At 38.2% G+C, this 23,932-nt stretch overlaps 1 protein-coding gene across 1 annotated transcript in view; it reads right to left on the reverse strand.

Moving 5' to 3' along the window:
• Nucleotides 1-950: 950 nt before the first annotated feature.
• The window catches only part of LOC124594415 (cilia- and flagella-associated protein 20-like), a 32,557-nt gene continuing 9,575 nt past the window's right edge, over nt 951-23,932 (reverse strand). The window contains exons 2-3 of the mRNA XM_047132786.1: nt 17,126-17,317; nt 951-1,241 (exon numbers count right to left, since the gene is read on the reverse strand). Of these exons, the coding sequence (XP_046988742.1) occupies nt 951-1,241; nt 17,126-17,317 (483 nt within the window). The remainder of the gene's footprint in view (nt 1,242-17,125; nt 17,318-23,932) is intronic.

Consider the following 23,932-nt stretch of genomic DNA (forward strand, 5'->3'; position numbering starts at 1 on the left):
AGAACTGCACCAGATCGGATCTTATATAGACGAGTGCCTGAATATTTGACTATTTCTGTTATTACATTATAGTTTATAATCTCCCAGGGTTAAAATGATCCTTTCTAATTGGTTTTGAAGTTAACTATTGGGTTTTATTACTTAAATAACATGAGTGAGCTGTATCAATTTAAATACGCAGAACTAACTGCATCCGCAGTGGGTATTCCCGACTTATAAGCCCTCTTGAACAATCATTTTTACTTATTCAAATTTACTTAATTCTTAATTAATGCACTTACAAAGTTGAGACTGGAGTCATTTTACGTAGAAAAATATGTGTAGCGAAAGTATCAAAACAGTTCTCGGAATTATTCAGTAGTTTGGTCACAATTGGCACTGAAAGTCATACAGGCTACAGATTTCAAGTCGTAATATCTATTTAACTAATAGACTTTAGGTTAATTTAAACACTTTGCTGACATCAGTAAAATTTAGGCTTTCTTTTGGATGCAGTCTTATAGTTGAATGGGTTCTATTAGCTCACTCGAATTTTACTTAATATGTATTGCGCAATGTACGTCATTGTTCATAACTTTTAATAGGATGCATTTCCAATAAAACTAATTAGCTCATTACTTTCAGAATAGACATTATAATGTACTGAAATAATAGATTTTACTAGGGGAATTTTATTTAAACTATTTCTGAATTCTGTTCTATGAGGCTGAAGGCCACAGAATCTGTAGTCGGAATCTGAGTAGTGAAAATGAAAAAAAATAAAAGTTAATTGCTTAATTAAGTTACTGAAGAAGTGTAAAACCAAAACAGGATAGCAGTGGGAAACCCTGCTTCGTTACATACGTGCCTACTGTGCCACATTGAGTGAGGTGCAAGCATAGTTGAGATGTAAGAAATGTGAACCAGTAGACGCCTTTGTTGCAAGTGCATCATTTATATTTTATTAAGTATTAATTGACTCGGGGAAAGAACTTGTAATCTTTAGGCAGCTCGTCATTTGCATAGAGCCTATCGGAAAAGTAGATTCTCCGAAGTCGGCAGTTGGCGTGCACTTGAACGCGCACTGTCTCGACGTAGGCGGTGCCGTAGGCCCGCCTCGTGATGTCGGCCAGATTGAAGCGGACCTCGTTCCAGTTGGGGTTGAGGCTCATGGGCATTGTGGCCGAAAATGGCTGCACACGGGTTGCCGACTGGTAGTTGCTCACACGGAATCGCCGCCGCATATTACTGTCATCAAGCACCTGCCAACAAATCGTCAGTGACCATCTGGATGCAATGACTGTCAGTCGAAATAAGTGTTTTATAAACACAGAGAGAGTTACTGTAACGTGGATACAAGAAGGTAAGTGAGCAATGTACTTCCTGAAAATGAAGTCACAGAATAAATGGAGACGTCATCAGTTTGTTCTCTGCCAGTCTTGCCCTCTTTGTTCCACACCATATGCTTTGGAAGCTCTCTTCTCGTATCTGGCAACGTAAGAGGACGATGTACATGGGGGCCCACATTTGCTCCTGATGCTCTCGCGATAATAATAACAATAACAAAGCAATCACTCATATAAATACATCGGCTACACCATTGCAATTTCATAACCACTTCTACAACCCTTTAGATCACATAACATCAAAAGATACAAAGAAAGTACATTGGAAAAAGAAAACACTACATGGCAAGTACTCGTATCATCTAACACAGCCACACATCGATCAAGACACATGCAACACATGGCTAAGAAAAGGCAATATATACAGTGAGACGGAAGTATTCATGATTGCAATACAGGATCAAACAATAAACACCAGATATTACAGCAAGCATATTATTAAAGATCCCAATGCCACAACAGATAAATGCAGACTTTGCAAACAACAAATAGAAAAAGTAGATCACATCACAAGCGGATGTATAATACTAGCAAATACAGAATACACCAGAAGACATGACAATGTAGCAAAAATAACACATCAACAACTTGCCATACAACATAAACTAATAAAACAACACGTTCTCACATACAAGTATGCACCAAAAATGTACTGGAGAACGATGAATACAAATTATAATGGAACAGAACCATTATAACAGATAAAACAACACCACATAAGAAACCTGACATCATACTCACCAATAAAAAGAAGAAATTAATACAACTAATCGAAATATCCACACCCAATACAACAAATGTGTTGTTGTTGTGGTCTTCAGTCCTGAGACTGGTTTGATGCAGCTCTCCATGCTACTCTATCCTGTGCAAGCTTCTTCATCTCCCAGTACCTACTGCAACCGACATCCTTCTGAATCTGCTTAGTGTATTCATCTCTTGGTCTCCCTCTACGATTTTTACCCTCCACGCTGCCCTCCAATACTAAATTGGTGATCCCTTGATGCCTCAGAACATGTCCTACCAACCGATCCCTTCTTCCAGTCAAGTTATGCCACAAACTTCTCTGCTCCCCAATCCTATTCAATACTTCCTCATTAGTTATGTGATCTGCCCATCTAATCTTCAGCATTCTTCTGCAGCATCACATTTCGAAAGCTTCTATTCTCTTCTTGACCAAACTATTTACCGTCCATGTTTCACTTCCATACATGGCTACACTCCATACAAATACTTTCAGAAAGGACTTCCTGACACTTAAATCTATACTCGATGTTAACAAATTTCTCTTCTTCAGAAACGCTTTCCTTGCCATTGCCAGTCTACATTTTATATCCTCTCTACTTCGACCATCATCAGTTATTTTGCTCCCCAAATAGCAAAACTTCTTTACTAATTTAAGTGTCTCATTTCCCAATCTAATTCTCTCAGCATCACCCGACTTAATCCGACTACATTTCATTATCCTCGTTTTGCTTTTGATACAACAAATATACAGAAGAAAACAAAAGAAAAAATTGAAAAATACATCCAACTGACTGAGGCAGTCAAGGACATGTGACATCAGGATAAAGTTGACATTATACCAATTGTACTGTCAACTACAGGATTCATAGCACACAATATCCACCAGTACATCAACGCAATACAGCTACATCAAAACGTATATATACAACTACAGATATCTGTAATTATTGATACGTGTTCAATTACCCGAAAGTTCCTAAATGCAATGTAACATATACTGTACAGTTAAAAGGAAGTCACGCTTAATCAACGTCTGCGTCACTTTCCATTTTTAACCAGACATAACGTCTGAGAAAGGAAAGAAATAACAATAATGATTAGCAATCCACGGTGACGTTTCTTTTTGTATAACAGCACATCTATCTCTTTCCGTGAATATCATGAATCCGATAAAACATCAAATCCCCGACATCGCTGCGGCCGGAAGAGAGCCTGCAAGAATGGGACCAACTACGACTGAAGACAATCGTTCAATGTGAGAGAAGTGCAACCCTTTCGCAAATTGGTGCAGATTTCAATTTTGTGTCGTGTCAGTGAGCAAACCATTCAACGAAACATCATCAATAAGGGCTTTTGGAGCTGAAGGCCCACTCCTGTACCCTTGATGACTGCACGACACAAAGCTTTACGCCTCGCCTGGGCCCGTCAATACCAACTTTGGACTGTTGTTGACTAGAAACATGTAGCCTAGTCGGACGAGTCTCGTTTCAAATTGTATCGAGCAGATGGACGTGTACGTGAATGGAGACAATCTCATGAATACATGGACCTAGCGTGTCAGCAGGGGACTGATCAAGCCGGTGGAGGCTCTGTAATGCTGTGAGGTGTGTACAGTTGGAGTGATATGAAACCCGTGATACATCTATATACGACTCTGACAGATGACACGTACATAAGCATCCTGCCTGATCACCTGCATCCATTCATGTCCATTGTGCATTCAGACGGACTTGGACAATTCCAGCAGGACAATGCGAGACCACACAAGTCCAGAATTGCTACAGAGTGGCTCCATGGAACACTCTTCTAAATTTAAACACTTCCGCAGGCCATCAAACTCTCCAGACATGATCATTATTGAGTGTATTTGGGATGCCTTGCAACGTGCTGTTCAGAAGAGATTTCTATCTCCTCGTACTCTTACGGATTTATGGACAGCCGTGCAGGATTCATGGCATCAATTTCCTCTAGCACTACTTCAGACATTGGTCGAATCTATGCCACGTCGTGTTGCGGCACTTCTGCGTGCTCACGGGGGCTCTGCACAATATTAGGCAGGTGTACCAGTTTCTTTGGCTCTTCGGCGTAAAACTAAACGCGAAAAAATCCCAAGTAATTTTAGTGTCTCATTATTGGTTAATTAGTCCTGAAATTCTCAAACTTTATCAGCTGTTTTTCTCAACGACGCCGCTACAAAATATCAGAGATCGTTGAAGAATCTGTATTATCTTTGCATGAGCATTTCAACTGTGCAGAATAACTGTTGCCATATGCAGGAAACCCTTCGTTTCTCTCTGTTCACTTGAAAGATACTCGAAACATATTCCTACTTGATGTGAAATGGAAACTGTATCGTAAGTTCCCTCTCCACTACAATAATGTAATACAACACGGTGCAGTATAGTACTGAAAACTGGAGACCAGTGGTTTCAAAATTTTATTCGTTCTCGTCTCTCTTAAAGTATCAAATGCTTCTGGGGCGCCGTATGTCAGAATATCTTAACTGGACACTAGCTTTGTAGGTGTACGTTTCAAGTACAGTACATACATTAATATGTCGAACATAACAACATCGTATGTACTTCTACAACAGATCGCGTGCATAAGCCCACGAATTTTTACGAGGGTGAGTCAAATGAAAACCTTAAATTTGTAATAACAAACCGAAAATTAGCGCCGTTATCCTGTAAGTTGGTAAGCGTGGTGTATAGGTGGCAGCATAGTGCAGATGCACACACACCGTCGCAGTTTCAGTATAAAGATGGCCGCCAACTTCGGGCTTGCACCATGGAAGAACAGCGTTCTGTTTTTCGGTTTTTGCATAGTGAAGGTGTGAAACCTATTGAAATTCATCGACGAATGAAGGTTCAGTACGGCGATACATGTTTGTCACAACAGCAAGTCTACGAATGGAGTAGGAAGTTCGCAAAGGTGTGACTTCAGTGGAAGATGCTCCTCATCCAGGTCAGGCACAACGACTTGTGACTCCACAGAACATTGCAGCAGTTGGAGCCATAGTGAAGGAAAACCGCTGAGTGACACTGAATGACGTTGCAGCATGTTTACAGATTACTCATGGATCAGCACACCACATAGTGCATGATGTGCTGCAGTTTCACAAAGTGTCTACAAGATGGGTGCCACGGTAACTGACTCCTGAAATGAGAGAACGACGTGTTGATGCTTGCGAAGAACTTCTTCGGCGCTTTGAACGAGAAGGTGATTGCTTCTTTGCAAGAATCGTTACTGGGGACGAAACCTGGGTTCACTTCCACCAACCGGAAACGAAGAGAGCGAACGAGGAATGGCGCCATTCCTCATCACAAAAGCCAAAGAAGTTTTGAACAGAACCATCAGCAGGGAAGGTTATGCTGACTCTCTTTTGGGACGAAAAAGGCGTCATTTTGGAGCATTACATGCCTAGAGCGACCACTGTGACCAGTGCATCACACACAGATCTCCTAAAAAATCATTTGCGGCCTGCAATCAAATCAAAGCGACGTGGATTGCCATCAGCAGGTGTCCTTTTGCAACATGACAATGCAAGGTCCCACACTGCCCGTACAACAGTTGCAACAATCACAGACCTGCATTTTGAGTGTCTTCCTCATCCACCATACTCACCAGACCTTGCCCCAAGTGATGTCCATATGATTGGACCACTCAAAGACGCAGTGGGAGGAAAGAAGTTCCGTTCTGATGAAGAGGTTCACCATGCGGTGCATGAGTGGTGGTGCAGACTACCAAAAGAATTTTTTTCTAAAGGAATTTATGCACTTTGTAAGCGCTGGAGGACTTGCATTGAGCGTGGGGGAGATTATGTTGAAAAGTGATACAGCTTAGTACCGCTTCTGCACAATAAACAATATTTAAAAAATATTTAAGACTTTCATTTGACTCACCCTCATATTCATTGTGCCTGTATAGATTACTGTTGCAGAACATGCCTAATAGTGGTATCCTTTACAGGATCGCTTTTGTGCACTGGGGCACTGTGGAGGCCTGAGTGGGGACCACTGCTGCTGATTGTTAGAACTACAGCAGAAAACTCAGTAAAGTGCTTGCCAGGGGTGTGCCGGATTAGGGAGAAATATACCTTTCTCTCTGTTCCTTCTTCCCCATTGCTGCCAAAGGTAAATGGTATTGGCCATCTGAAATAAATATTGGACAGCTGTAAGAAGATAACATGTGGTGTTATACACAAAGCAACATTGTGTCGATTGCAGTTTTATCTATTTTTAACAAGAGCATCAGGAACAAAAGTGAGTCCCCGTGAGCAGCATTCTCCTGCCGTGCCAGAAGCGACAGACTTTTCTAACGAGGAAAGACAAATACTAAAGAATACAATCTGTGGTGGTGAAATGTCTTTTTATACTCCTAGTAAAAACATAAAGAATTAAAAAAGTATATGATAACAGAGACTATAAGATATTTCTATTAAGTGGAGAAGAAAATCTCTTGTGCCAAAGCTCCTCACAGCAAGCAGGAGAGGAATCTAATTTTCTTAATCTGTTGTCACATTAAGGAGATTACTGCATATAATGGGAATCGGATGGAAGAGGTGTTCTTGCAATTTTGATAGGGCCGCAGAATATAGTCGCCTGACGACTGAAATACTTGAGCAGCATCAGAATTTTTATTTCTCTGAACTAACATATTGTTCATTTAGATAAATCTTGCCAGGGAAATAATATTACATTTAGTATACACTGGCAGAACAAAAGTATTGTGGATGTCACTACAAGTAGCAGTTCATACAACAGACACAATTGTTCATGCAAGTCCCAGCTACAGAGAACACAGAGACAAAGAATTTGACGGTTGTCACTGAAGTATCACTACACTGAAGAGGTGTAATGGTTTAATGTACACAGCCTGATAAAAAAAAATGAAGCACCAAGTAGACAAGGAGAAAACGAAATGAAACTTCACTGATTCACAGGGTATGTGATGTTATTTCATTGATTACAAATTAGAGTCAAATTCATAATGAACTTGGCATTAAGAGCGCACTTATCAGTAAGACGTTACCTCCCCTTCTGGCCTGGACGCATGCACTCTTTCCGTTGGGAAGGGTGTCATAACATTATGCAGACAGTTCATAGAGACACAAGCCATGTGTGGACAATGATTATCCTGTTGAAAACTGGCACCACGGTATTGTCACACGAGAGGTAACAAATGAGAATGCAAGATCTATGTGGCATACCGTTGTGTTGTCAGAATTCCCTCAATCACTAACAGTTATGTTCTTCTCCATGATGGCAGGAGAAATACCGTCGTGCTTCTCGAAACCAGTGTAAGAATATGACCTCTCCCTTGGTCACTGCCATGGTCGCCAAAGATGGTCACCTGGAGTGGTGCAGAACTGTGATTAATTGCTGAGCACAATGCAAGGCCATTCATCAGCAGCCCATGCTTCCCACTCACAACGCACCTCAACAGTTTTTGTGTTGTCAGTCTACTCATGGGATGGTAATTCCCTATTCTGGCTGCTACTATTAGTCTCCAAACAGTGGTGTGGCATGACACAAAATGTTTTAGGTAATCTGTTACCTGTTCTACAATAGAAGGCACTCTTATGGGAATCGTCACCTTAGTGTGCACGAGTAATGAGTGCATGAGCAAATATCTGTCAGGTACATTATGTATGTAGATTATGGACAGTTGGGAATGTAGGTCTCACGTGAACAGTGCAAGCGATAAGTCCCTGCAGTCGCACTATTCATGTGTGTCCTCTGTGGCTCAGATGGATAGAGCGTCTGTCATGTAAGCAGGAGATCCCAGGTTCGAGTCCCAGTCAGGGCACACATTTTCAGCTGTCCCCATCGAGGTATATCAACAACACTTGTCGGCAGCTGAGGGTTTCAATTAATTATCATTTATTCTAGAGAAGCTGCACAGTCATCAATGGTATCTGTTCTTTCGAGAGCAGTTACTATCTTCATATATACACTCCTGGAAATGGAAAAAAGAACACAATGACACCGGTGTGTCAGACCCACCATACTTGCTCCGGACACTGCGAGAGGGCTGTACAAGCAATGATCACACGCACGGCACAGCGGACACACCAGGAACCGCGGTGTTGGCCGTCGAATGGCGCTAGCTGCGCAGCATTTGTGCACCGTCGCCGTCAGTGTCAGCCAGTTTGCCGTGGCATACGGAGCTCCATCGCAGTCTTTAACACTGGTAGCATGCCGCGACAGCGTGGGCGTGAACCGTATGTGCAGTTCACGGACTTTGAGCGAGGGTGTATAGTGGGCATGCGGGAGGCCGGGTGGACGTACCGCCAAATTGCTCAACACGTGGGGCGTGAGGTCTCCACAGTACGTCGATGTTGTCGCCAGTGGTCGGCGGAAGGTGCACGAGCCCGTCGACCTGGGACCGGACCGCAGCGACGCACGGATGCACGCCAAGACCGTAGGATCCTACGCAGTGCCGTAGGGGACCACACCGCCACTTCTCAGCAAATTAGGGACACTGTTGCTCCTGGGGTATCGGCGAGGACCATTCGCAACCGTCTCCATGAAGCTGGGCTACGGTCCCGCACACCGTTAGGCCGTCTTCCGCTCACGCCCCAACATCGTGCAGCCCGCCTCCAGTGGTGTCGCGACAGGCGTGAATGGAGGGACGAATGGAGACGTGTCGTCTTCAGCGATGAGAGTCGCTTCTGCCTTGGTGCCAATGATGGTCGTATGCGTGTTTGCCGCCGTGCAGGTGAGCGCCACAATCAGGACTGCATACGACCGAGGCACACAGGGCCAACACCGGGCATCATGGTGTGGGGAGCGATCTCCTACACTGGCCGTACACCACTGGTGATCGTCGAGCGGACACTGAATAGTGCACGGTACATCCAAACCGTCATCGAACCCATCGTTCTACCATTTATAGACCGGCAAGGGAACTTGCTGTTCCAACAGGACAATGCACGTCCGCATGTATCCCGTGCCACCCAACGTGCTCTAGAAGGTGTAAGTCAACTACCCGGGCCAGCAAGATCTCCGGATCTGTCCCCCATTGAGCATGTTTGGGACTGGATGAAGCGTCGTCTCACGCGGTCTGCACGTCCAGCACGAACGCTGGTCCAACTGAGGCGCCAGGTGGAAATGGCATGGCAAGCCGTTCCACAGGACTACATCCAGCATCTCTACGATCGTCTCCATGGGAGAATAGCAGCCTGCATTGCTGCGAAAGGTGGATATACACTGTACTAGTGCCGACATTGTGCATGCTCTGTTGCCTGTGTCTATGTGCCTGTGGTTGTGTCAGTGTGATCATGTGATGTATCTGACCCCAGGAATGTGTCAATAAAGTTTCCCCTTCCTGGGACAATGAATTCACGGTGTTCTTATTTCAATTTCCAGGAGTGTAGTTAAAGGCTATCCAGCCATTAACCTTCGTCTGTGCGAATGCACACAGGTTGCTCAAACTCTTACGTGAATTGTCAACTTAGTGTGCGCAAGTAATGAGTGGATGGGCAAATATCTAATAGGTACATTATGTATGTAGATTGTGGGCAGTTGGGAATGCCTGTCTAATGGGAAGCGTGCAAGGGATAAGTCCCTGCAGTCGCACTATTTTTCTGTGTCCTCAGTGGCTCAAATAGACAGAGCGTCTTCCATGTAAGCAGGAGATCCTGGGTTCGAGTCCCAGTTGGGGCACACATTTTCAGCTGTCCCTATCGAGGTATATCAACAACACCTGTCAGCAGCTGACGGTTTCAGTTAATTATCATTCATTTTTGTTTGTTTTCCTTACAATTTCTATGTCAAAAATCAGTACCTATGACAATTTCTCTCTGTGAAACACATCTTCTCCTCTTGTTACGATTCTGTCTTTCTCTATTTGTCAGTCGCCAAACTCTTTTCCTCATCATTTCTGGTATTATACTACATCCATAAACTCCTGTTTATCTTTTACCACTCTGTTCTCTCATGTCTATCTCTGCCTAGGCCCAATGTGTCTATCTACCTGCTTGTAAATTATCTGTGTTATTTTACTCTTCATGCACAAATACATACAGTGTTGCTTTTTTCTGGTGTAGTTATATGACCAACATTACAACCTATGGAAATATTTCGCTCGATATGAAATTACAGCATTGGTTGCTCAAAACAATAATTTGAAGGTCACGACACTGATTAATTGAGGCTATGGATCAGTCCATCAAGAGTGTTCACACACAGCATATAGACGTCTGTTGACGGAAATGGGGCAGTGTGACCTACTGATTAAATGCAGCAGTGTGACCTACACTAAGTAACACCATACTTAGTGCCATTATTATAACTATTCTCATATTACTATTATTATTATTGTTATTATTATCTGTTCATTAAGGTGTATACAGTGTTCACTATTTAGAGCAATCATTAATATTTTTAGTGGTTGTTTATGTATGAAAAAAATGTTGGTCTTATTGCTGATTCATGCATTGGAATCGATATGGGGAAATGTATTTTTAAGGAAGGAAAGGCTGGAGCGAAATCCCTTTGTATGTAGGAGGTTAGTGAGCGCATAAAAATAAAGGACGTAGCAGTGTGTACTGAGCTTTCCAAGACAGAAAAGACCAATCTGTCAGTTACTATACTTTAGACTACCAGCACCTTGAGTGGAAACGAGCCTAATTATCTTCAGTTTTACTGTCACTATACCTCAGATTGACGCAAAAGCAGAATACTGCTCTCTGAAATATTTGTTCAGTGCTTTATCGTGTTCGCATATAGAAAGAAGAATTATATTAGAGCAATCTATATCCTGGACTATTTGTGAAATACTAGTCAACGTTATCATCACCATAGTTCAAGGCATCGTTGCCTCCAGGGAATGGACAGTTTCATTAGATTTGTCAAAGTGCATGACTCAATATCTTCTTTGCTGTGATATAATACTTATTGTCAATTAGTTCTCTGTGTTTTAAGACAGTTACAACCTTAGCACATAACTTGTGGTAGTATTCATTTTGTAATCCCAACTGGTGCTTGAGTGTGAATAATGTTGAAACTAACTGTAAAAGCACTGTTTGATTTTCTTAATTATAATAAGACCTAAAAATATGAGTAAAGTTACTAGTTTAAGAAAGATTGAATGTATCTTATTCCATTCTGTTTTGAAGCCACTCTTCAATAAGTAATTGATACAGAGGTTGAATATGGTGTAATGCATTTCTGCCTCAAGAGTGTTCCAAACAAGTGTTGCCAGGTATCATTACATTGAAAGGACCTCCAACTTACAGAAGGGGGTTTGCTCATTGCTTGAATAGATAACACAAGAGACATATTCCTTCAAAGCTAGATAGTTTAGTTAGCATACGTTATTGTGAGGGATTGGTTTGATAGTCTATTAATATGCCATTTTAGAGACTACATAGATGCTGTTAATGCTGATAAATTTATCGAAGTTGTCCACCACCGAGATAAATGCTAGAAGGTTCCATTTTATCTAATGAATTCCTGTAGTTTAAAATTGTTAACACTTATTTCAAAATTATACATCCTATGTGGACTGGAGACCATAATTTAGCCTGCTTATAGATAACTACAAATGCTAAACAAATCCTTGCTCAAACGATGCCATGGAATATACATTCTCCTGTGTAAAATAATGTTGTGTTTTGGAGATGAAACCAATGGTCCAAGTGCTTAAAATCCTTTAGTTACACAATCACTGTAATAAAGCCCATAAAATAGTCTCACTAACTTCTTGTTATAGTAATACAGTAAAGGGATGATATACATTGTGACTCTATTTACACAGTACGCAACGTTATTTTCACAACCACATACAAACTCTAGGGACTGATACATTTGAGGATTCTTGGTGAGAGTATCCTTAAAAAAATTTTTTAACCTTTCAGTTTATTAATTGTGTTAGGTTGTTGCTGTGCAAGAAAGACCTCTCTTTTTATTTTCCTTCTATCTTAATTGCAGATGTCTGATGATAGCAGTAGCCAAAAAGTTGTAATAAATAAAGAATTTTTAATAAGCGATCTCTGTGGTTTTATTCAGAAAATATTCACAATGATCATGAACTCATAGAGGAAATTCATTTTGTATATGAATAAGTCAATATTTGCTTATAAGTGACAAAATCAAGGCCCAGAGTAGTAAAATTGATGAACAGAGCATTGAAACTGGATATCAAAGTAGCAAAATAGTAAAACTGATGCCCAGTGCAATAAGACAGACATTAATTTCAGAAAAGTGGACTCATAGCCAAAAATATATGAGTGCTGAATAAAGAAATTAAAAGTATTAAAGTAGAAATGGAGAATCTGAACTCAAATGTTGCAAATACGTAGGTTCAGATAAATGACACCAACTGGAGAAAATCCAGAAAAGTGTTGAGCTTGTGATTCAAATAAAGATAAAAGGTGCTTGCCTTAAAGCAGAAATATTAGGGGAAAAAGGAACTGAAGTTTCAAATTTGAGGAAGATTGTTTCAAGTAATGAAGGCATACTGCATAAACATGTAGATGTTTGTGAAGAAAGGTGGCCCATGTAGACTTTATAAAGAACAGCAAAAGAATACTACCTGGCAATCTGACTGATGAAGAAATGATTAACACTGTAATAACAGCACTTGCAGGAGATTTGAAACATTGGTGTTTGATTTTACATACAGACCAGACGACTTTCAATAATTTTTTAAAGAGTAGTGGTCTGAACAAACACAGGATTGTTTGCTGCCGGAGTTTATTATGACCAGGATGCATAATAACTGGGGAAGAAACACTATGAGAGAGTTTTGTTAAAACAGGGGCCGAAAATTGTTGCACCTTAGAAATAGGCTTCAGAGTCCGTAACTGTCTGGAATCTTTGGTAAAAACTCCCAAAAGATACAAGAGCTACATAAGTAGTAACCACAAAAGGTTTTCTGCATTTCCTGAACGTGGGAAGGACAAAGATAATTGGTGTGAAAATCGTAATTTTCGTCAGAATAATAATGTGGAGATGTTAGAGACAATTTTGAGAGACATAGGAGAAGATTTGGGCCATTTCATGACAATAAGCGTTACATGGAAAGCAATTTCGTATGTAGAGTGGGCTGAACAAATACAGAAAGACTTTCCTGGCTCAGCAATAAGAAACAAGGATATTACAGAAAAAGAAGTTAGTGTAGCAAAAATCAGAAAAAAGCGAAATGAGAGGCTTTGTGTTGGATATGCATAATAATAAGCTGGTACTGGCAAGTGACCATGAGTATGCTACCGCAATGAATGCATATGTATGAGTGGAGCAGACCAGTCAGCTGTGTCTGAGAAAAAAGTAGCTATGATACCTTGGCAGAGGGTTGACGTCATTGGAGTAAGCAATGAACTAGCTTCACAGAAACCAGATGTAATGTCAGTCATGAATGAACATATGCAAGTAGTCAAAGAAATGACATGCTGTAACAGCAGTTCATCTGATGTCAGAATAAATGATACCAGTAAAAATGAATAATTGTGAGGAATGCATAATCGATTAGAAGCAATCTAGAGAGATTTCAAGCTCTGCTAATAAAAGGGCATGCAGAGGGAAGTGATGAAGGGATTAATGAGATTTGAAAAGAAAAGGAAGGTTGTTCATAACATAATGATACACAATATGAAGGAAGATGGGGGAAGAGCAAAAGAGAGCATTGTACAAAGAACTCAAGCTGTTAATGATGGAAATGTTGAGCTTATTGAGACAGAGGGTGCTGAGAAAAGTATGTGGACAGCTAATGAAAATAAATTGTTGTTAAGGAATATCGCAAAAAATATGTGAATTCATGGTGTTGTTGTCAGCTTTCCTTGTTAATGAAGTAAATTTAAAAGAACAAGGGTGGGAGGAAAGACATCATACAAAGTAAAAAATCGTCATCATCAGAGCCAACTATGACAAAAATGGTCGTGAAGGGGTCGATATTATAAGAAGTAATAGTATAAAGTCAGCTGTGTTGCTGTCAGTTCAAAAACCGCAGTAATAACTGATCCAGAGAGTACAAAGCCACTGGATAAGGTCTTATATACGTCACTAAATAAATGCAGCAGAAGATATTGTGAAATAAAACCAAAAAAATCTTCAGAGAAAACATATTGATGATGAATAATTCCTGGAATGACTTAAAGATCAAACAAGATTTATGGTGGATGGCTCTAGAAAATATCAAAACATATATACTATAAAAGATGCTCACACAACAGAAATGTGGAATTGTAAAAGTCATGTGTTATGGGATACAAGTTCGTGGTTTTCTCAGTCTTTTTTTTAATATATAAAAAGTAAACCAAAACTCGTTACAATGTCAGCATTCGCTGAGTTGCTACTCATCATAGCGTAGAGATACTTAGTCGAAAACAGGCACAACGAAAAGAGTGCCAAATAAAGCTTTTGGCCAAACAGACCTTCATCAGAACAGACAAGAAGCACACCCCCCCACCCCACCCCCCACACACACGCCTACACGGTTTGCACACACCTGATCAGAGTATCTAGCTGCCAAAGCCAGATAGTCTGCAGCTGTGTCTGTCTGATTACATTTGTGTGAGTGTGTATATGTGTGTCTATCGTCTATTCTGACGATGGCTTTGTTTGATAGTCTTTTTTTTGTTCCTATCTGCGACTCAGGATCTCTGCTTTATGATGAGTAGCAATGATGAGTATCTTTTTCTTAATATTGACATCAGTTTTTAGTGATTCTGAAATTTAGAGCTGAATTTGTTACAAGTTTTAATTGGCTCGTTAAACAGAAAGTAGCCATTGATTGTAAAGCAGAACTATTAATACTGTCACGGTACCAAGGGGTTTAAAATTAGCATTTGAAGAACTAGAGTGTGACAATTAACCACACTACAAATATTTAAAAATTGAAATTAATTTTAGCAGTGCTGGCATGGATAGCACTTCTGAAAGTTATCATCTGCAAAATCTGATTACTTTTAATCAAGAGGATGACTAATTAAAGGCAATAATAAACGAACACATGATCTTATAGAAGTACAAAAATCTAAATTGTGTGACATATTGAGTAAGAACAGGGAAGAGGTCGAAAAGAACTTCATATACGCTATGGAAGTAATACTGTATGAAGCTTTTTTTGACAACCATATCCAGTTCCATCAACTAAGAAAGAAGCAGTTCAACAAGATATCAATAAAATGTCAGAATGAGGTGTGATTGAAAGGGTGATAGTCCGTACAAATACCTATTTATCATTGAAAATGAATAAAAAAAGGTATGCAAGAGGGTGGTGACATACACAAACCTATGTGCTTCCAGAGAGTGGCATGCAACTACAATATGAAGTATCTGGGAATGGGATGTGTGCATCATAAATTACAATGAAACATTAAGTTATAATGTATGACATGACAGATGCCATGTCATATAACATGATGCTATGTGTCATTATGCAACATGACATCACATATCATGTTACTTTACCTGACAAAATACATTATATAACGTGATGTGTACTAATACTAACAAGTTAACAAGCGGGAATATGTCAAGATATTTTGATTTAAATGTCTTTGAAGCTGCAAGATAAGCCGAAAATCTAGTTCCCTTCTTTTACATCCTCAACTCTGCCCAGAACATATTCGCCTTTTTTGTATTATAGAAGCATTTTTCATCCTGGTAATAATACTGTTGATGCTACTGCTTGGACAAAACTCAATTTAATTAATTATTCACTTATTTTCATGTTTTTTTATTTGTTAAAAGAGGCATTAATGAGAGTTAGCAGATCTCCAGTCCTGCTGAAACTGCATATCAGGAATCTGATGAAACTGACATGTTCATTCCTAACTTTAGTGTTCATAGAGGGGGGTTTTGTAGAGTTGTTGGTCATTAAAAATATGAGAATTATTACCTCTATAAATGGGGTATGAGCCTAATAGCTTAGGTCCCTTGCCATTTTATGATATTACATTAAGGTATGTGATACACATTAGTTTTTGATACTAAAGGAGGTAAGTTAATCTTATCTTTTGTAATATTTAATGATGGTAATATTATTAATATCTTTATCTTATCAACATAAATCTTCATATAAACATGCCATTATTTTTGGTTATTCAATTAATAAATTAAAAATTTTGTTGCTTACTTGTATTTTTCTTTTAAGGTAGTTAATATTTTTATTTGAAAAGTAAAATTTTTCCATTTTTATATTTTTAATAAAAATAAATCAATTAAATGTTTCATTAAAAGTTTTATTTAATTAATTAATAGTTATAATTGATAACAATCAATTAATTAATAGATGGTTTCCAATTATAAATATATCAAAAACTGCATACATATTTTTTAGAGAAATGAAACAATTATATAATAAAATACTTTTAGTAATGTAATTAAATATTTTATATAACATATGAGTTGTAATAAATATAATTCTTTTATTTACCTGAATAACAATTAAAATAATTAATTATATTAATTATAATACTATAATTATAAATTATTTAAATACATATATTAACATATGTATTACTTAATATGATATATGTAGTTGCACGTAAGTATATGCAACTAAATATTTTTCTTTCTTTATTAATAACTGTAAATAACAATTAAATAATGCAACCATAATATAATATATTTATTGAGACACTAGCTCCATATATCCTTTTTACACACAATATAGAATTTGTTGTGCTTATATAGATGCTGTATCCTGTTTCTTCTTTTTTATTTTTCTTTAATAATTTTGTTATTTTGTTAACTAATTAATTTAGGTTAGTTTTTAAAAGTTTATCTATGTTTCAAAATGTTTTATTGTTGCTTCTTTATTCAAGTCTTCATAACGTAAATATTTTTTGCTTTAGTTATTTGTCTCAGTTACCAACTTGAAGTGCTAAACATGAATTGAACTAACTTAGAGATCTTTTCTTCACATCAAATTAATTTATTTTAACTGATGAACTAGAGGAAGAGTACTTGTAATGTTAGACCATGCATCCTCTAAATCATTGCCAACCTGAAATTACACTCAAGACCACAGACTGTCATGTTGCTTACCATTATTTCAATAGAAAAATACTTCTTAAGGTTTTTAAGAACAAGTACAAGGAAAGGTAAACCAATAGCCAAGGACTCTGATTTATCTTCAGGGCATGTTATGTATGTTGTCGCCACATTCCTCCCTTCAATGTGTAACACCAAAGATTTTGTGTCTTCATCTAACACTCTCCGTATGTGTCCATTCCTAACCTGAAACACAAAACGTCATCATTAAGATAAGAGTCGTTAGTAGAAGACATTTACACTTCCTTTAGTGGGTCAATCCATGCGAGATAATATTAACAGAACAACAGAAATACACACATTACCATCACACTTATATAACAAAACAGAAATATTCATTTCTTTTGCCAGTATTCCTTTTCAGTAGTGATGAAGTGTTGTGTTAAAACTGGCAAAGCACTGGTGAGGGGAAGATGAGCAGGTTGCTGAATGCATATATAATTCATTAAATACATGTGCTCAGGTGATAAAGTGGCAGTGTATGATTTAAAATGCATAATGACCCTGTAAAACCTTGAAAGGCACATTTTGTAATATGACATGTACTCTAGTTGTTGTATTCCAAAATGTTCCTTTCAATTAATATTTTTGAATGATGACACTGGCATATTTTTGCCTCTTTGTCGCTTGAGGAGTTTCATATAGAATGTGGCTTAATAAATGAACCTAAAATAAATATCGAGGTGGTTTTCTTAATGTTCATATTAATCAGTTGTTGATATATAATGAGATCAAATATTAACTTTTAACTTCCTTCCAGTTGTTTGAGTAAGGTAATGCATATATGCCCTCAGACACGTTTTCTGTGTGACAAATGATGAGCATTCAGCATAAAAAGGAACTCGGGAAAAAATTTTATAAAGCCACAGCATTTACAAGAATGTGGAAGTATCATATTTTTATTCCTATTAGTATAGCCATGGGTAAGGCAAAAGATTTTCTGGTGTTAGACCTTTTGATGTTCATACAATTCAAGTGAACCCAGATATAGATGACATTCTTTGAAATAGATTACGGGACCTGTTACTTGTCATTATGACAACACATGATAAATGGCTTCTGTGTTATCAAAAGATTGGAAAGGAAAATAACCTCTTATTTATGCATCCTCATGCCACAGAAGACCAGTGAGACTGACTCTTTATATTTTATAAATTAAATCCCACAACAGCCACTGGAAGGACATGTACACCATCAAAATGAAGATATGCAAGCTTCACAGTTTACATTTGAAAAGAGTATGTTGATACATCAATATTCTGTCATTATTGCTCAGCAAAATTAGGTTATGTCATTTAAAAGAAAACTGAAATATATGATCTTAGACTCTAATAAGATTGTTATTGAATCACCATAACGTTTCACTTGTTGAAGCATAGTAAAAAGTTTGTCATTGTAAGGCAATCAATTAACACATATCAGTATCCTCACTGTTCATAATACTGATAATATTTATCTATTTTTAATATAGGAGTATAATAAGTAGATTACTCAAGAGTCTTTTTTGACCAGGCGTTCTTATGATCAGTGTTAAAAGATTTTCATTATTAACATGAAAAAGCCAAATCTAAATTTAAATTTACAATTCTAATAAAGTACTAAACTGATTGCCATTAAATAAAAACAATAATGATTTCACAGTGTTACTTTGTATTTGACATTTCAGGTTTGAATTACAACTTAGCAGTAAGTCTATGCACTAAGAATGTAATATGTTCCCATTGGAAGAAAATCTTGAAATTTGGCAAACAAATTAACACACAGAATACAACTAACAAATGTTTTTTACTCAAACAAAAAATTCAGTTTAGGAGTAGCCAAAACTCAAAAAACCGATTTAGAAAAATTCATCATTGTTATGAATATTGTGATAGAGCACATACCTTAATGCTTAAAAAAAAACAGAATACAATTTTACAAATTTTAGGTCTGTAAGTCAAATAGTTTTTGAGATATGGTGATTTTTAAGGTTTCAAAATGTAATGAAATAAACTTAATTTTGGAAGTTTTAGAAATTAGTAATTCGTAAGTAAAGATTCAAAATAATTTTAACTTAGGATTTTACATGCCAACAAGTACTGCTACAAATGTACAAAAAAATCATCAAAATCTGAGATCTCAAGGAGTTGATTATACATTAATTTTGCATTGTCAATGGTAGCCTTAGATTTATCCTTGTTCACTGCCTGTTAACGATCTACAATGTATAATGGCCAAAAATTTAAATAACAAAACGTTATGTAACTAAATACACAAACCTCTGCTCATACCTTTTGGATGTAGTAAGATCATTTGTAATCATTCACTCATATGAAATTAAAGCAGTATTTTAATTTTCACTGGCAGTTTACATTACTTTATCTTATCTTAAAATGAATCTCATTTATTGAAGGTTTTGTATGAGAACTCATTTTTAGTGAAGATGATATACATTAATCTCATATAGACTGACCAATGCATCTTCTGTGCAAAGCTAAATACAAGATAATATATTGTGAAATAGCAAAATTTTCCAAAACAGAGTTAAATGTACTAAAATCTGTCTAATTTTCTGGTAACATTTACGAGACATTTGCTTGATTTCTAACAGGAGCACCTTCCTAACACTAGAATGTGACCTCTGATGTACAAACACAGAGCAGTACCTGAAACTCATGCACTGTGCAGGACTGTTACTCTTGCTATGTGGTGACACATTTTATCATTCCATCTGAAAACAAGATGTTTATGCTGATATCTCTGCAATTATAATAGCTATGGAAAGAGAGTATACATCATTTAGTGAGGACTTTCTCATAGTTTATCTGGGCGAAATGAGATATTTGGGATGAACAGCCTATCTAAAGACACGCTCTCTCTCTCTCTCTCTCTCTCTCTCTCTCTATTGGTCTCTTTCTCTCCCTCTCTCTCTATTCATTCTTGACAGAGCTAGCCAACGTCAGAGCTTCGTGACTTGGGAACTTAAGAAGTTTTCTCAGTTATAAACCAGAAATCATATGTGTTACAGCAATGTAAATTGCCTTACAGGAAAGTAAGGGCACAGGGCGTGTTGCCAGACTGCATAGTCTAATGAAGACTAAACGCCATTATGTATCGGAATTGACATTCTGAAATTCCTTAAAACTTTTTAATCCTAAAATACAAGCAATTTCATATGATGTACATTGCAGTGATATGAAAAAGTATTAAAAACGATATTATCTTTGCAGTGTACACAAATCCCTACCATTAAAGCAGTGAACAAGAATTTAGGTAAAAAGTAGGTAGGTCATTAACTGGGATTTAGTTAGGTAACTCCTCCAGTAGATTTAAGTATCATTTTCCAGTATTTGGTAGTAGTAGTAGAAATAGTAGTAGCGAGTTGGCTGTTCTTCGGACACCCTCCATTTCACTTCTCAGAACTTATTTGCGCTATTTTGTATTAATTAATCAATATGTCCTCATGGAAGAATAATAACAATGCATTTTAATAAGAGGTTCACTGTGGTTAGTGTGTCGACCCCCCAGTAGCTGAGTGGTCACCGAGACAGAATGTCAATCCTAAGGGCCCGGGTTCGATTGCCGGCAGGGTCAGAGATTTTCTTCGCTCAGGGACTGGGTGTTGTGTTGTCCTAATTATCATCATAACATCCCCATTGACGCGCAAGTCACCTAAGTGGATTCAAATCGAAAGACTTGCAACCGGCGAACGGTCTATGTGACGGGAGACCCTGGTCACACGACATTTTCATTTACATTTGTGGTTAGTGTACATAAAGCAACAAATTGTATGTGAGTTTTCTAGCTGCTAAGCATTTCTGTCTGCTCTTGGTCAAGGCTGGCCGAAAGTTCGTTAACAGATTGTGGCCCACCACAAAGACAGTGGCAACAGATGACTTTTCAGAGAATTGGCAATGCAGGAGGAAAATTTGTACAATAGCCTCGCCTCACACCTGCCAGACTGGCACTGCAACCTCAGGATGACAGAGTGGTACCAGATTTTTTTTCCTTACTACGTCACTCACACCAGAAAGGTTCGTTTTCCCCTGAAAACGGTGGGTGAAAATCATTTGGATTAGCTCGCAGGATGAAGACATCAGAAGCAATTATTGAGGTGCCTCGTTTCGTGGGCCAAGCTCTCATTGGCTGACTTTCTGTTGCGTAGACAATGGAGGGAGTGTATGTACTGGTGTAAGACGATTCAACTGGTGCTGAAAAGGCACAAGGTCACTCTGATTTGCTGAAAGCCTTTTTTGTGTGTTCCTGCTAGAGCTTCAAGACCGAACAGGACCCTGACACAGTAGAAAGTAAGACAGGTGCAGTATGCAGACTAGGAAAATTCTGAAGTCAGATGTTAGAAGAAGGGAGCAAGACGCCAATTGAGAGAGTTTGATTCAGACAGGGACAAGACCCGTGCTGATAGTTTACACATGGGTGCAGATAGTGAGTGTAGCGACCATCACTAACAAGACAGATAAATAGTAGGTGTTTGCTGCAGCACCATTTCTTGAAGACGGCTATGCCTTTTGGTAAGAATTTTTGCAGCTTTGCAGTTAGGGAAAGCTGAGTGTCAGTTCATTTTCTGTGGAGAGCTTATTTCTACCAGTTTTGCGTTGAGCAGATAATTATAGCTTATGAATTTCGTTGCTTCACTATCATTGTCAACTTCTGAAATCTATTTAATGTCAGATAACGTTAGCCAAAATTTCTGTCAATGAGAAATAAGGGGATTCATTTCCATACCTATCATACCTTAGCCAATGATAATTTGTGGTGTTTGTTATGTGCAGAATTTATTCTCACTCATGGTATTTTCTGATTTTGGGGTAATGAAGACTTTTGTTACCTGGTAGCTATTGTTTGATTTCAGTTGTGTAAAACTTTTGATCCATTATTTTGACTGGGCATAATATTTTGCTCATTGATTAGTGCATTAGCGCTATTGGTGTGAGTGCACAGTTACTTACTGAGAGGAGCCATCTTTAGTGTCATTCTTGTGATAGGTATCAGTACGTTTCAGAAGGGTATTTTTATGTTCTAAAGGTAAATTTGGGGGCAGGAAGTTGTAACAGTTATGCATGGGCTACCAGTACAACAATGCACTCTGCACAACAAAGAGCCATTGATAAGATTGTGCCTTGTAGTTATATAAAAGAAAAGGTATAGATCTTGAGCTGCTAGTTCACTTATATTTTCTCTGTGTGCTAAGGGTTTGAGTAGCTAGGAGTGGTCACCTCTTTCATTTTGGAGACGTTTATTTTGAATTCGGTACTTTGAATATTCTGATCCGAATTCAGAACGCTATTTTGTCGTCTCTTGGCTAGGATTCGGTACTTTGGATAGTCCAATCCGCTGTCATAACCAAGTTTTATATTGAGCTAATTAATTTTGGCAGGTCAATAAATGAATACTCTGGCTTACTATAGCCTAGTTATTGTCGAGTACAATTATTGCCTTTTTAAAATTGTATTGGTACAGGTAAGTATCAAAATGAATACGATTATGAACCGCAAGATTCAAGTTACATCTAAGGCTTGTATGAACATACAAATTTTTGTAAATTTGGTCTGTGGTTTCTGCACTTTCTGTGGAGACATTCTGCACTGTATACGATGTTGACAATATTTTGGAGGGGTATTTTATTGATGATTTATATTTGTTAGTTTTGTTTTAAAAGTTTAGTGCTGTGAGTGATTTATGAGAGGCTCATGTACGAATATGAAGTAATATATGTTTACTAGGAGTCAGGCATAATTAAAGGGCGAAAGGCATAAGAAAATTGTTGTTTTCAGTATGGAGCAGAATAGCGAGAATAACATGGATGTAACCAATGCAGAAACAAAATTTTGTCCTTACAAAATAAGCAGTCGTGGAAGTAATTCGAGTAGGTTAGTGTCACAAAGAATGGAGCAGGATGATGTACTTCTATTAGACAGGAGTGTAGATGACGATACTTTAGCTTATAGGCACATAGACACAGTAGCTGATGTACAGAATTTTCCTAGAGAAGTTAGAGAGTCACCAGAATGGGATAGTGATACTAGGTCTAAACTGGACACAGTTTTGAAATTATTAATTTTAGTGGAAGAGACACAAGAGAAAGATGAGGCATATAATAAGAGAGACAAAGTAGAGGCGAAAGGAAAAAGTGAAGATGAGAAATGAGAGGCAGAAGGAGGAAGCGAGGAAGTAAAAGCAGAGGAAGGGGTTCAAAAGACCAATATATGAAACTATGAACAAAATTACAGATGAATTAGCAAATGACATAATGTAGCTTCGGTATCGATACAGTTATCTATCGAAGCAAAGAAAGATGCCAGGGTAGCGAGAATGGACGCCACAGGCGCACGAAAAGAGGCTTTAGCAGCCGAGGAACATATAAAGATCGTGAGAAGTACCATAGCTCAAACCAAGGAAGTGGTCGCGACTCTTCAAGAGCAAAGGAAGAAATCTGTCAAGGAGATAGAGGGCAAAGTATCGAAAATTCTAGAAAATCAGATGTGAATGAGCGCGCAGAGCTAAGAGGTTGTAAAAGATGCTATATCGATCAGGAACATGTAAAAGATAGTGAAAAGCAGTATGAGAGAATCTCGCAGTCGGAAAATGTTCGATCGTCAAGTTCACGTCAAGATACTGGTCAAGAAGCATTAGATTTCGTGAGATCAGATACACTATCAGCAACTGAAGCTCTTGGTCATTGACCAGCTTAAGCATTTCCAACCAGGCAGATTGCACTGCCAGTGCAGAGCGGTTATGTAGAGTCCACACTAGAACACAATTGCATACCTTTACACAGATGGGCGACTCATATTCAAGAAGAAG

The sequence above is a fragment of the Schistocerca americana genome, chromosome 2, assembly GCF_021461395.2.
Source record: "Schistocerca americana isolate TAMUIC-IGC-003095 chromosome 2, iqSchAmer2.1, whole genome shotgun sequence".
Lineage (NCBI taxonomy): Eukaryota > Metazoa > Arthropoda > Insecta > Orthoptera > Acrididae > Schistocerca > Schistocerca americana.